The sequence below is a fragment of the Cyprinus carpio genome, chromosome B17, assembly GCF_018340385.1.
Source record: "Cyprinus carpio isolate SPL01 chromosome B17, ASM1834038v1, whole genome shotgun sequence".
In the NCBI taxonomy this organism is placed as follows: Eukaryota; Metazoa; Chordata; class Actinopteri; order Cypriniformes; family Cyprinidae; genus Cyprinus; species Cyprinus carpio.
The window spans coordinates 20,807,888-20,821,718 of record NC_056613.1 but is presented as its reverse complement, the minus strand read 5'-3'; the positions used below and the strand labels follow the sequence as shown (position 1 = coordinate 20,821,718).

Genomic DNA, 13,831 nt, shown 5'->3' with positions numbered 1-13,831 from the left:
TTACGAATGTGTTGTCGGTCTTGTCGTGTTTGTTTGTTGGTTTATTCAAACATTTTTATTAACAAAGTTTACTTGTAATTACTTACAATATAATACATAATACTGTTATTTTTAAATATATATATATATATATATATATATATATATATATATATATATATATATATATATATATATATATATTAATTCCCAATACTGTTAACAGTCTTGTTCCCACATTCTTTTATTCCTAAACAAACACATTTCAAATGGCTCGCGAATCATTTCGACTGAATCCTCAAAAAGATTCGGTTAATATAAAAGACTCTTTAGTAAACCGAGCTTCACCGCTATGTATGCAGTTAATAAATCCATCTCAAACAAAGTCCATTCTCCTCGAGGACCAACAATCTAATATGAGTACCTCAGCTGCACGTTTAATCAAGATAAATGCATAAATCCCGTATGAATGCTTGATCTAACGCAAACAGTACACAAACGAAATAATTTCCAGATGTCTTCCGAAGTCCACTGAAGTTGCTTAGTCACGACAAACTCAGCCAGAAGGAGGATTTTTGGTGGTACATTTATCTTGTAACGTTATAGTTTCAGTAGTAACTGGACTGATATTTGCATGCCATGGCGACACAAGCGAAGGTTAAAAATATGTCTCTTATCTTAAATGAAGTTATTGTTTATAATGCATTATTTAACTTATATGTTGTCATCTTCTAGCCTGTTCTGTATGGATATTTCAGAAGTTCTTGCTCGTGGAGAGTCCGGATAGGTGAGTCTTGAATACATAAATTAATTATATTTATTACTAGCACCTCGAGCATATATATGTCAAATATCAGTTTTCTCTAATCTAGCTTGGATGTGTTTTAATATTTACAGCGTTTGCATTGAAAGGCATTGAATATGAGCAAAAACCAATAAATATCATCAAGGATGGTGGGCAACAGGTAAATATGCAGAAATCTCTGCACTAGATCATCTAGCCATATCTATAACATTCCATATTAACTCGAATAATGATCTTTTTCACGTTAACAGATCAGTTTAAGGCAGTAAACCCAATGCAGCAGGTGCCTGCAGTCACCATCGATGGCATCACCTTGTCTCAGTCTGTAAGAACAGCATGGAGTCTCCTGCTTTGTGGCACAGAGAAATTCAGTTATTTTATGTTTACATTGTTTTGTTGTTCAACAAAGTTGGCTATCATCCAATACATTGAGGAAACTCGTCCAGAGCCACGCCTCCTGCCTGCAGACCCAAAGCAGCGGGCTCATGTCCGCATCATCTGTGACATCATCGCGTCTGGGATCCAGCCCCTCCAGGTTTGAAATGAAATTGTGTGTAAAGGTGCACAAAACAACATCAACAATATAAAAAAAGAGTTGTTTGAATGGTTTTAGGTGGGCTCAGGTCTCAATATTATTTAACAATAACTATCAGGTTTTCATCTGCAATTTAAAAATCATGTCCAGTCACATGGAAAAGTTATTAACACTTGTCCTCCAAAAGCAAAAATTTTGCATCAATGCTTTATTTAAGGAATATTAATTAAACATTACATTAAAGACCCTATTATTTCCAATGATGCTGTATTTCAGAATGTGTATGTGATTCAGAAAATTGGAGAAGAGAAAGTACAGTGGGCTCAACATTTCATCAACCGAGGATTCGGGGGTGAGTTTTTCCCACTAAGCTCTTTTCATCTTTCTGTCATATAAGCCATTAGGTTATACAGTGGTGGCCAAAATTATTAGAACACTAGTATTATCACCAGCTAAAAAAGTCAGTTATTTCTACCTTTTGCTGTAGTGTGTCAGTATTAGGAGAAAATCTTAAAAATAATGGCTGTGTCAATCCTAAATTTAGGACTCCTAAGAGTATTTCACAAAGGATATTAGCACTAAAACTAGTGAAAGGTTAGGAGTAGTGAAGAGGACTTGTCTGGGAACATAAACATTTTAGAAACATTCAGTAATAATGAGCTTTTGAAAAGTTATGCCTTTGGTTTTGGAGGTTATACCAACTCCAAATTTTCCTTTGATTATACCTTTTTTGCATGAACTTGTTGGGAAAGACGTAAGCACTGTTCTTGCATTCAGTTTTTTTTATTAATTTTTTTTATTTTACATTTGCATGTCTTACTATCAGCCATGATCTAATTAAAAGGCTGTTTATATATCCGCTAATTGTTTACGAGAAGAGGCTGACAATAAGCTGAAAATATACTTGTTTAATAAGTGACACTTAGCGTGCATTTTAAAATCTTTATTTGAATGTGGCAATTAACATTTTGATTTTTTAACCTTTATTTGAATATGGCAACATAATATTGCGCTCAACAATATTTCTATGAATAAATCTCTGACAGAGACTATCAACCAATCACTGTGTGCATAGTTATTAAGTATGCTGACATCATCCATAGCAACAAGGTCAACCCCGCCCCCTTACTCTTAGCTTAATACTTCTCTCTATTCCTTAGTAAAAGTTTGTTTCAGCAGCTTCTTGAATAGGTTTTCAGAGAAAACTTTTAGCTAAAAACTTTTCCTGCTATTTAGGAGAATTCTTAATGGTAAGATAAAATGTTTTGTGAATACTGGCCCTGATCTGATCATCATCAGTGTGTGAGGAATGACATGAAGAAACAATAAACTGAGACAGACTCAATCCAGAAGAACTGTGCCAACGTCTCCAAGATGCTTCAAGAACTCTTTCTGCAAAGCTACAGTACTGTTAAAAGTTTTAGGCACTCGTGTAAAATGCTGTAAAATGAGGATGCTGTCAAAAATAATGTCATTAATAGATTTTCACATTTTCACATTTGGTGACCATCCTTTGCATTTAAAGCAGCTTTTGCCCTCGGTGCACTTGTGCTAGTTTTTCAGGGAGCTTTGCGTAGGAGACTTTGAGTAGGAGACTTTTATGAAGAAGCTAAAACTGATTCTTAAGTGTTGTGAAGTACTGAATCAGCCAGTAGTGAGCCTGCTCATGTGAAGTCACAGCAGCACAACACCAATCATTAAATGTAACTCCAATAAAACTATTTAAAACACTGAAATATCAATTGCAAAGTCAATAAACTGCCATACAGTAGTGGCCAAAAGTGATGTCCGGCCTAGCAAATTTGACATGTTCACCCTTAGTTAAAAAAAAAAATGTGCAAGATTTTTTGTAAGCATATTGCATAGTAGCTAAGTCATTTGTTTTATTTGTGATAATAATGCAATGAAACATGAAATTGTGTGGTCATAATTTTTGGCCATGCTGTCATACAAAGAAATTTTGAACACATGCAAAAACAAGAGGACCAATGGAATGAAAATGATGTATGTTGTTAATGTTGCCAATTTAGTGATTTTGTCACTAGATTTAGTGACTTCAGCATCCCTTTAGAGACTTTTTTTTTCAAAAGTCTAGCAACAAAATTGGACAAACCTTAGGGCTCTCCCATGATGTCATAAAGGTGAATTCACTGATCTACAGTATATAAATATAGATCAATAATTATGAGGTCATCTAGCAACATTAAGTGACCAGTTGTAGCAAGCAGTTGGCAACACTGGTCAGTGTTTTTTTGTACTTTGTATCTTAATGGTTTAAGTGAAATGTGGGGTCATAAAAGAAAAAAAAAACACTTTTGACCACTGTTGTGTTTGGTGGGGTTAGTGCCACAATATGTAAGACCATGCTTTCAATGTCATCACCGGTGCATTGCTGAAAGATTTTTAGCTGCTGAAAATACCAGTGTTCTAATCATTTTGTATTTTATCTTTGACCCAACTACTGTTTCGACATGTTTTCACACCTGATTGCTCTAAACTGTCTAATGAACATTTATTGTATCTCTTATTTGAAGCCCTAGAGCATATCCTGAAGCAGACAGCAGGAAAACACTGTGTTGGTGATGAGGTAATAGCCATGATGTAATTTATCAAATATAATTAATATAAACAGCAGTATATGATATACACTACTGTTCAAAACTTTGCTTTGTTAATGCTTTTGAAAGAAGTCTCTCATGTTCACAAAATATAGCGTAGAAAAATAGATTAAAAACAGTAACTTTATATATTTTAACTTTAAATATTATGACTTAAAATCGCAGTTTTCCATTTGAATATATATTAAAATATAATTTATTTTTGTGATGGCAAAGCTGAATTTTCTCAGTCTTCGGAAGTCACATGATCCTTCAGAATTTATTGTAATGTACTGATTTGCTGCTCAAGAAAAAAGAAAATCATTATCAATGTTGAAAACAATTGTGCTGCTTAATATTTTTAAGAAAACTGATTTTTTTTTTTTTTTTTTTTTTTTACGGAAATATTTTGTAATATTTAAATTTAATTTTTGACCAAAAAAAAAACCTTACTAACCCTAAGGTTTTGAACTGTAGCGTTTACACAATCTAAACTCTGATTTAACATGCTTTAAAATAACAACATTGCTACACTTCTAGATATCCATGGCAGATATTTGTCTTGTTCCTCAAGTCTACAATGCTGAAAGGTACGATGTCTCTTTAAAGCTGACATTAATGTTTATGCAATGCAAAATGCTATGATTGTCATTCTACTGTCTTTTACCAAAGGTTCAAGGTGGATATGTCCCGGTTTCCTACTATCAGAAGGTTAAACCAGACCTTAATTGAGATTGATGCTTTCAAAGCCACTCATCCATCATGTCAGCCTGATACTCCTGATGATTTGCAGGCATAATCTGAATAATGAAATCAATAAAACACTTCGATAAACAGTTGTGTGAGACTCATCATTAATAAGACAGTTCGCTTTCTTTTTAGCAAAGTACTGCATTTATTGCTTTGGTGAAAAGACTATAGTCGCTTTTTGCAACTTTCAGACATCTATGAACAAGAGATGAGCTGTACATACCAGTGACTTAAAGGAAGATGTGTGAGTGCAATGTGAAACATACAAAGTGGACAAAAATACAAATGTGAAAACATGTAAAGTACGTGCAAAATAAGAGAAAACATTTATTGCACAAAAATACATCGAGTCTCTGAATGTACCAAATACAAATCTGAACTACACGTGAGAGAGTGAAGGCTTTGCTTGCTTTTAAAGAAATCAATATAAAAACGGTAGCTGTAAAACAGCTGTTCATGCTAAAACTGCAACAATGCAATGTTAAAAAAAAAAAATGCTAAAAGTGCTTCTCAAGTTTTTTCTATCACGTTTCTGTAAGTACCCTAGATTAATTTCTAAGAAAAACACCCTGTAGTCCCTAATCCTAAACAGGAAGTTCAACCGGGCATTTAACAGTGTCATTATAAAATGTTCCCGAACAATCTGACCCTCCAAATACTAGGATGGTGCACTGGAGAGAGAGGCTCTTGCTATGACGCCGATCCCTCGGGTCTGAAGATAAAGGCTTTGTAGAGCCCAGACTTATTAGACTGTGTCCTGCGCGAGGCTTAGAGCAAAGCAATGGAGACACCACTGATGTCCAGGAGCTCGTATCTGCAAACACCACAAGTTTTAACCTTTCAATCCATTTAGACTAATATCTGTAAACTAGTCTTTTAAAATCAGTGATTTGGGACTTAAAGTCTATTAGTTTTGAGGCCATCTCTATGCGGTTATACACACTTAAATGAACACTTCACCCCAAAATGCAAATTCGTTAAGTTGTAATCAATCTATCCATCCATCCATCTAATCTTTAACTTCTTCAAACTGAAAACCTTCAAACTTCTAGCTTTTAAAACTTTTTCAAACTTTCTGGTCTGGCTTTCTCAAGCCAACTTCAAAGTTGTTGTTTTTTTGTATTAATTGTAATTATTTTAGTAACTTTAAAATAGATCTGATTACATTAAAATAAGTTTTGAACAACAAATCTTAAACTAGGGGTTTTCGAATATTGTTGTGGCCAATGTTGGGACTTGGAGTCAGACACTGCTTTAAAATTAATAATCTATTTTGGTAAATACAGACCATATACATTTTTATTGCATCAAATTTTTGTAGAATAAAATGCTCTTATTTTGAAAATTGTTAATTGATAATGTGGCATAATACCACCTGCTACTGACTAGCAATAACAAGTAAAAAGGCTATATGCTATTTTCTATTTAAAAAAACCCACCCATCAGTATGTCAAATGTATCTTTCATAGGTCTTTAAGGTATTTCAACTCTATGAGCTGTAATATATTTAGTTGTATGGTAGTTAGTGTAGTAAATTCTGGAATGACAGACCTATGTTAAAGAGATGGAGGTCCTGTAGAGCTCCTACAGCACTGCAGCCTCCGCTGATCAGCACCCTGTTGTCAGACACGGGTAGAGCAGCGTGAAACCTGCACAGCAGAATCACCAAAAAGAAAAACTTTACTTCAAAACACAAACACAAATGCAAGTAAATTTCCCTATTGAACTGTAACTGTATTTACAAATGATGCATTATCAGCTTATTCTATAAAGTTTTCTTTAAAAGAATAGTTCACCCAAAAATAAAAATTCATTACTTACTCACCCTCATGTCGTTCCAAAACCATAAGACCTTCGTTCATCTTCAGACCACAGATAAAGATATTTTTGATGAAATCCGAGAGCTTTCTGATCCTCCATAGACAGCAACATGAATACCACGTTCAAGGCCCAGAGAGGTCGTAAGTACATACATAGGGCTGCACAATTATGACAAAAATCATAATTGTCGATTATTCCCTTGAAATTGTAATTGCGATTATTAATTACCATTATCACAATTTACATTGAATGATGTTTATACCATTGTTTGATGCAACTACATGCCGTAATTTTATATGAAAACAAACAAGCTGAAAACACTGAAAACTGAAAAACTTTTAGTGCTTTTCTAAAGTATTAAGCCTCAAATGTCAACTATACAGCAGATTGTTTTTTTTCTTTAAATTATAAAAAAGTAAAAATATGAATGGTATTATAATGTTATACTAAAACTAAAACAATGGGAAAAAAACCTTAAGATAACACGTAGAAAGAAAAAAAAAAAACATCTTTATCATGCAGAATAACATAAGTGGACTTTGAACGATTAATTGTCGCTTGGAACGATTACGTTATTGTTGTATGTATTATTGTACTTGAGTTTAGAAATTTGATTAATTGTGCAGCCCTAGACACACATGTGACATGAGTGGTTTAACCGTAATTTTATTTAGCTACAAGAATACTTTTTGTGTGCAAAGAAAACGACTTTATTCAACAAGTCTTCTCCCCCAAGTTACCGTCCTACACACATGCATCATGGTGCTCTCGATAATGGAAACTCGGGGGAGAAGAATTGTTGAATAAAGTCTTTGTTTTTGTTTTCTTTGTGCACAAGAAGTATTCTTGTAGCATTGTAAAACTACTGTTGAACCACTGATGTCACAGAGACAATTTTAATGATATCCTTACTGAGTTTCTGGGTCTGGGAACATTTCAGTTGCGTTGCTGTCTGTGGAGTGTCAGAAAACTCTTGTATTTCATCAAAAAAAATCTTAAATTGTGTTCCAAAGAACGAAGGTCTTACGGGTTTGGAACGGCATGAGGGTGAGTAATTAATGACAGAATTTTCATTTTTGGGTAAACTATCCCTTTAAAAATAAGTTGTAAAGTTCATATTTTGAAGTCTTACCCACGGGCCAATGGTGGCATGTTCTCGTACTTTACAGCAGTGTATTCCATGAAGCCTTTTCCACAAGAAACAAGAGATTTGGTATACAAGACTGTGATTAAATGAAAATCACAGCAGACAGTGAATACTTTCAGATGTTCAGGATCATTACCAAGATCCAGGATGTGAAGATCACTGAGGTAGGTGGCAGTTTTTCTCCCTCCAAAAATGACCATCTTGTTTGACAGCAGCGTGGTGGAGTGCCTTTGATAAAACATACATTTTATTATGTAGTAAAAACAGCAGAGGAAGAATACAAAAGGGTTTTGAATGGCATGACAATAAACAGATGACAAGTTCTTGATTTTAGTTGCATATACTGTGGATGGTGATTATGAAACTGGATGAAAAGACAAAGTAATACTACTTACCCAAACCTGGGCAGAGGACGGTCACCCTCCACAATCGGTTGATACCACAGACCATGTTCAGGGTTGAAAATGTACAATGCATTACTGCAAACCTTGCCTTCAGGACATCGGCTGGGCTGCACTCCTCCAAATACATACAGCTCCTTCTTAAAGAACGTGGCACTGTGGTACGCCAATGACGGTATATTTCCTTTTGCCTATCCCAACCCAAAACATCATACGTATATGCAACCGGAAGTAAATAGCCTATCTGCTACACCAAAACATACACAAATCATATAAAGAAATATATGGTCTAATACTCACAGAAACAAGCTTCCACTTCCAAGTTATAGTGTCCAGTATATAAATATCACTGTATCGCTGGGCGTCTCTCAGTCCACCGTACACATACACAGCTTTAGACTCAGGATCAAAGGTTGCTGAGTGACCTTTTGAGCTTGGTGGACTGACCTCAGACGATGAGACGTCCACGGGAAACCAGAAATCATTATCTGAGAATTATTACAGTTATAGGTATGTTAAAGATATATGTCATTATTAAGAAGAAAATTGCAAATGTAAAAAAAAGTAAAAGTAAAGGAAATGCACCAGTTTGTGGTAAGAAACTTCTAGAAATATAATATAGTAAATAAATAGACTTAATTTAGAATAAAGTAAATAATTCTATATAATAATATTAATAAATGAATGCAATAATAATTCTATAATGTATATTTGTTTTAATATGCTTAAGTCACAGTACTGCAATCATGGATAAATTGAGGGGTGGGGGGGCAGTCTTTTAATTTTTCATATTAAATTTTAAAATGATACGCACCAATTTCCAGTTTCCATATAGAATCTTTACAACTGGTCTGGTCATCAGCCTCCCCACCAATCAGAATGGCCATTTCAGGATCACTCAAACACATGGCGTGGCTCCAGCGCTTTGATGGACAGTCTGAGAATAATAAATACATTATAAAATTAAATATATATATTATATATATATATATATATATATATATATATATATATATATATATATATATATATATATATATATATATATATATATATATATATATATATATATATATATATATATAATATTTTATAATTTATTTATTATATATAAAATTATAAAAATTCAAAAATCTTTTATGGGCAATAGTTAACACCAGTAATAATTACTGACAGCTAAACAAAGGATAAGTGTCACATTTCCTTTTCAAACAAACTTTATAATTATTATTATTACTACATTAAAATATTACAAACATTCAGGTTCAAAAATTTTGATACAAAAGAAAGAATTAATACTTTATCATAAAAAATAAACTATGCTATCGATATTTCCACAGTTATATCAGTAACTAATTCTGCATCTATGAGAATAGTTTACTCAGAGGTAACATTAAGATTTCAAGCACGTAAAGAAACATTTGAATGAGCCTTTACCAGCCCTGCAGCTCTTCACACGTTTGACGGCCATCTCGTCCTCTAAATCTACTGCAGACATTTTACACAGTTTGCGCTTCTTTGGGCTTGAAACTTGGTTTGGATTCTGAGGGCTTTCTGGATCTTCAGAACTCCAAATATATCCCTTTATTCCAATAATGGAGCGTCTTGGGGTTTTGTCCTTCAAAAACCATAGTAAGTTTTAACATTTGAGACACTCTTGATGTCTGGGAGTTTGTGGACAACTCCTTACCATCGGCCACACACCCTGAAGCAGAGTGTTTTCTTGTGTCTCCATTTTACTTTTGCCCAGCTCTGCACAGCTGACGCTTCCCTCGGGAGGAGATCTCTGGGTCATCTTCAAGAAGACGCAAGGAGAAGTCATTCTTTTGTGTATTCACTTCATCACAAGCCATGTCTTAAAGGGATACTCCATCCCAAAATGAAAATTTTGTCTTCACTTCATCACAAGCCATGTCTTAAAGGGATACTCCACCCCAATTTGTAATTTTTGTCAAAATTTTTAAGATATTTTGGATGAAAACCGGGAGGCCTGTGACTGTCCCATAGACTGCCAAGTAAATAACAGTGTCAAGGTCCATAAAAGTATGAAAGTCGTGGTCAGAATACTCCATCTGCCATCAGATGTGCAATCTGGGTTATATGAAGTGACAGGAACACTTTTTGTGTCTCCTCTGTGTCTCTCCATATCACTGTATGCTCTTCTGTATCATCCGCGCCACAAGGATGTGCTGTTTTCTTTCAAATCAAAGCTAAATACACGTAGAAACAGCGCATTCTTGTAGCGCAGATGATACAGAAGAGCATACACAGCATACAGTGATATGGAGAGACACAGAGGAGACACAGAGGAGACCGCTGACAAAGGAATTGTTAAATAAAGTTGTTATTTTTGTTTTCTTCACTTACAAAAAGTGTTCCCGTCGCTTCATATAACCCAGATTGCACCTCCAGGTTTTCACTTAAAATATCTTAAATTGTGTTCCGAAGACGAACAAAGCTTTTACGGGTTTGGAATGACATGGGGGTAAGTGATTAATGACAAAATTTTCATTTTGGGGTGGAGTATCCCTTTAAGGCATCTCATTAACCTTATGTCTAGAATTCTTAAAAATCTGATGACTAGTTAAAGGGAACGTTCACACAAAAATTGTCATCATTTATTCTCACTGTTTACTCAGCTCTTTGACTTCAATGGTAATTTTTTTTTTATATATATACTGTGGGAGTCAATGGTGTCCATCAACTGTTTGGTTCCTGAATTTCTTCAAAATATCTTCTTTTGTGTTCAGCAGAAAGAAAGACATTCATACAGGTCTGGAACAACTTGAGAGTGAGTAAACAATAACAGAATTTACATTTTTGGGTGAACTATCCTTGACCTTGTGGCCACTGAAGAACCAAGAACAGATCATTTCACTGAAGTCATAAGCAAAGCGTGCCTCACATCATGACTCTCTCCGCTGCTGAGAAGTGTGCTGGACGGATTGGAGGAGTGGTTCAGCACCAGACGTTTCCTTGTTATTCGTGGAGTGCTGCTGATAAAGCTGGATCTCACCTACAAAGAATATACGGTTTAACTAAGAAGTCTGTGATGGACAAGAAAGTTAAAATGATTAAAAACAAGGCATACAGGACATATGCCAGATATCTGTGGGAGAAGTTCAAGGACATAAGGTTATGTCTAAATACCTGTCCATGGATGCTGAGCATGACTTTGGCGTAAACTCCTCTCCTGCCTCTCTGTGTGGCTTCAGCGAGAAGCTCAGGAGTCCAAACTCCTTGCCAGATCAGACACCTTCACAGAAAGAGTTTCCCAGACCGAGCTTAAATTTCATGAGTCTCATTTATTGAATTAATTTTATAAATATGGGTTTGACTTACTTTGACAGTTAAATGATAGTGATTTGTTTGTTAATTAAGACAACTCTACATATACATGGCTTTTTAATACAGCTGCGAATTGCTATCTATTGTATTTAAAGTCATAGTGTTAGTGTCTAAATATTCATCAGGATCAGTGTTATTTTTGTATTATTTATGCGCCGTTATAGTACTTTTTAATATTATTGTATTGCCTTTTTTTATATTTAGCTTTCATTTAAAATTCAGTTTACATTTTAGACATTTGTTAAATGCTTTTGTCAATTTTATTAGTTCATGTTCTTTTTAAATATATTTCTATTTAGCTTTAATTCATTTTTATTTCAGTTTTAGGATTTGTAATACTTAAAATGATTTTAGTTAGTTGCCAAGGCATTTCCAATTTTTATTTTAAGTACATGTTTTTCATTTATATTTATATTATTTTATTTATTTTATTTTCATTACACCTGTAATAATTTTAGTTAACTGCCAATCTGGATAAATTCAGACCTAATGATTCACCGCAGGGCAGTGCTGCAATCATCAGATTCAGTGCACTTGCCTGGAGTGAGGTGAAAGTGTCCCGATGACCTGTGACTTGACCTCTGCCCCCAGCAGAACCTCCACAGAGATCTCCGTATCACTGGAGAAGGATGACCAGTCCCCTAAACCAAACACTATCAGCTGCTTCGGTAAAGGTAACGGCATCTGAACCTGGTACGTTGTACGGTTGACATTTCTACATGAGATAAATCAGAGGAAACCAAAAAACATGGTCACACAGGGAAGTGTGGATTCTTTGTGTAATTTAGCAGAAAATGTCCTTAGGCTTAGTGTATGATAACGTCTTTTATATACACATTTAATAGGATTTCACATTAAAACAAACAAACACAAACACAAAAACTGACAAATATACATTCGCATAAAACAAACCAACAAAAGCACATATTCTCCTCAAAGCAATGTCATTTATCAGCATGTTTTCCCTTGGCAATAATGTTCTGCTGCTTTTTCGTAGCCAAGAGATTTCTATCCTGAGATACACTCAAACCTTAAAAGTGTGACGACAAAATCTTACGTGTTTGGTTAAGCAAAACAATAACATCAGGTCATACAGTGACGTAACGTTAGCTCAAAGGAAAGCGCGCACCGTATAAACTGTCGAGGGGCTTCACGTAAAGACCAGACGGCATAAAAGTGCACTTTGCCCATGCTGCTGATTCAGGATCGATCCAACTCCTCCAGTGCTGCTCTCTCTGTCGATGTGCGGCCTACAAAACTGCAGCCAGTCGATCCGCCGTCGCGTTTATCAGCTCCTGTGTCGCACGCTCCGCCACGACCAATTAACATCGCTGACACTCACAACTCTGGGAAACCCAATATCAACAAGACAATATATAATAAATTAAATACATTAAAATATGTAAATAAAAAATAAATTAACAAAAATACATCAATAACGGAAAAATTTAAAAATGTTTAGAAAAAGTTGGCCTACAGTACCACATTTTGAAAAAACAAATTGTACAGTGCCCTCCATAAGTATTGGAACAGTAAAGACAAAATTGCTTTCTCTGCTGTGGAGTCAAGATATTTGCAAATATGATTAAAAGATGAATATGTGACAAAACTACAGAATGTCACATTTTATTATTAGGTTTTTTGACACATACATGTTTTACCAAATAAAAAGGACAACACTTTTAGAGTTCATCACACTATTTGATGTGAATATTGGAACAGTTGAATTTAAGGCAGATGTAAAAGATTAAAAGCTAATATTTAGTTGCAGATCCCTTGCGTGCAATCAGAGCAGTGAGTCTGCAACCCATAGACATCACCAGAGTCTTGGTCTTGTGCTTTGAAATGCTTTTCCCCAGCCTTTAATGCAGCCAATTCCAACTGTTGCTTGTTTTTGGGAGTTTCTGTCTTTAGTCTCCTCTTCAGCTGGTGAAATTAATGTTCAATCGGATTTAAATCTGGAGACTGATTTGGGCAATCGAAGACTTTACATTTCTTTGCCCTGATAAAGTCCTTGACTGAACTGGCAGGGTGTTTTGGGTCATTGTCCTGATCCAACATGAAGTGCTTTCTACTGAGTTTGGTGGCATATTCTTTAATATTGGTGGCCAAGATGATTTTGTACCCTTCCAAATTCATTCTGCTACTGCCATCATACATTAAGTCATCATTAAATTAAGAGGTCCTGTTTCAGAGACAGCCATGCATGTCCATGCCATGTTACCACCTCCACCGAGCTTTACAGATAAGGTTGTATGCTTAGAATCATTTGCAGTTCCCTTTTTTCTCCACACTTTTGCTTTCCAATCACTTAGATAAAGGTTAATCTTTGTCTCATCGGTCCATCTACTCTGTTCCAAAACTCTACTGGCTATTGCAAACTCTAATCTTGCCTTTCTATTTTTGGTGCTGATCAGAGGTTTGCATCTTGCTGTGTAGCGTCTGTAA

General features: G+C 35.0%; 2 protein-coding genes across 4 annotated transcripts; one reads left to right on the top strand and one right to left on the bottom strand.

The window, feature by feature from the left end:
* The first annotated feature begins 278 nt into the window (after positions 1-278).
* On the top strand, positions 279-4,752 carry gstz1 (glutathione S-transferase zeta 1). Of its 3 annotated transcripts, none has more exons than XM_042742753.1 (9): positions 290-636; positions 715-766; positions 877-943; positions 1,028-1,109; positions 1,194-1,319; positions 1,596-1,671; positions 3,854-3,906; positions 4,457-4,506; positions 4,589-4,752. In XM_042742753.1, exons 1-9 carry the CDS (start codon positions 619-621, stop codon positions 4,713-4,715), a joined length of 651 nt encoding a protein of 216 aa, XP_042598687.1. In that variant the 5' UTR covers positions 290-618; the 3' UTR covers positions 4,716-4,752. The 3 variants fall into 3 exon arrangements, with proteins under 3 accessions (XP_042598688.1, XP_042598687.1, XP_042598689.1); XM_042742755.1 differs by having other exon boundaries at positions 291-560; XM_042742754.1 differs by lacking the exon at positions 1,028-1,109 and having other exon boundaries at positions 279-636; positions 877-944.
* A 35-nt stretch (positions 4,753-4,787) lies between these two features.
* Positions 4,788-12,684, bottom strand: zgc:163014 (uncharacterized protein LOC100038766 homolog). The gene is made up of 13 exons (XM_042742750.1): positions 12,513-12,684; positions 11,922-12,098; positions 11,186-11,291; positions 10,941-11,051; positions 9,726-9,830; positions 9,473-9,653; positions 8,850-8,972; positions 8,336-8,523; positions 8,030-8,226; positions 7,771-7,862; positions 7,620-7,674; positions 6,218-6,315; positions 4,788-5,480 (listed from the first exon to the last, which is right to left on the bottom strand). The coding sequence occupies exons 1-13, from the start codon at positions 12,572-12,574 to the stop codon at positions 5,251-5,253; spliced, it is 1,725 nt and encodes a 574-aa protein (XP_042598684.1). The 5' UTR covers positions 12,575-12,684; the 3' UTR covers positions 4,788-5,250.
* Between the last annotated feature and the right edge of the window lie 1,147 nt (positions 12,685-13,831).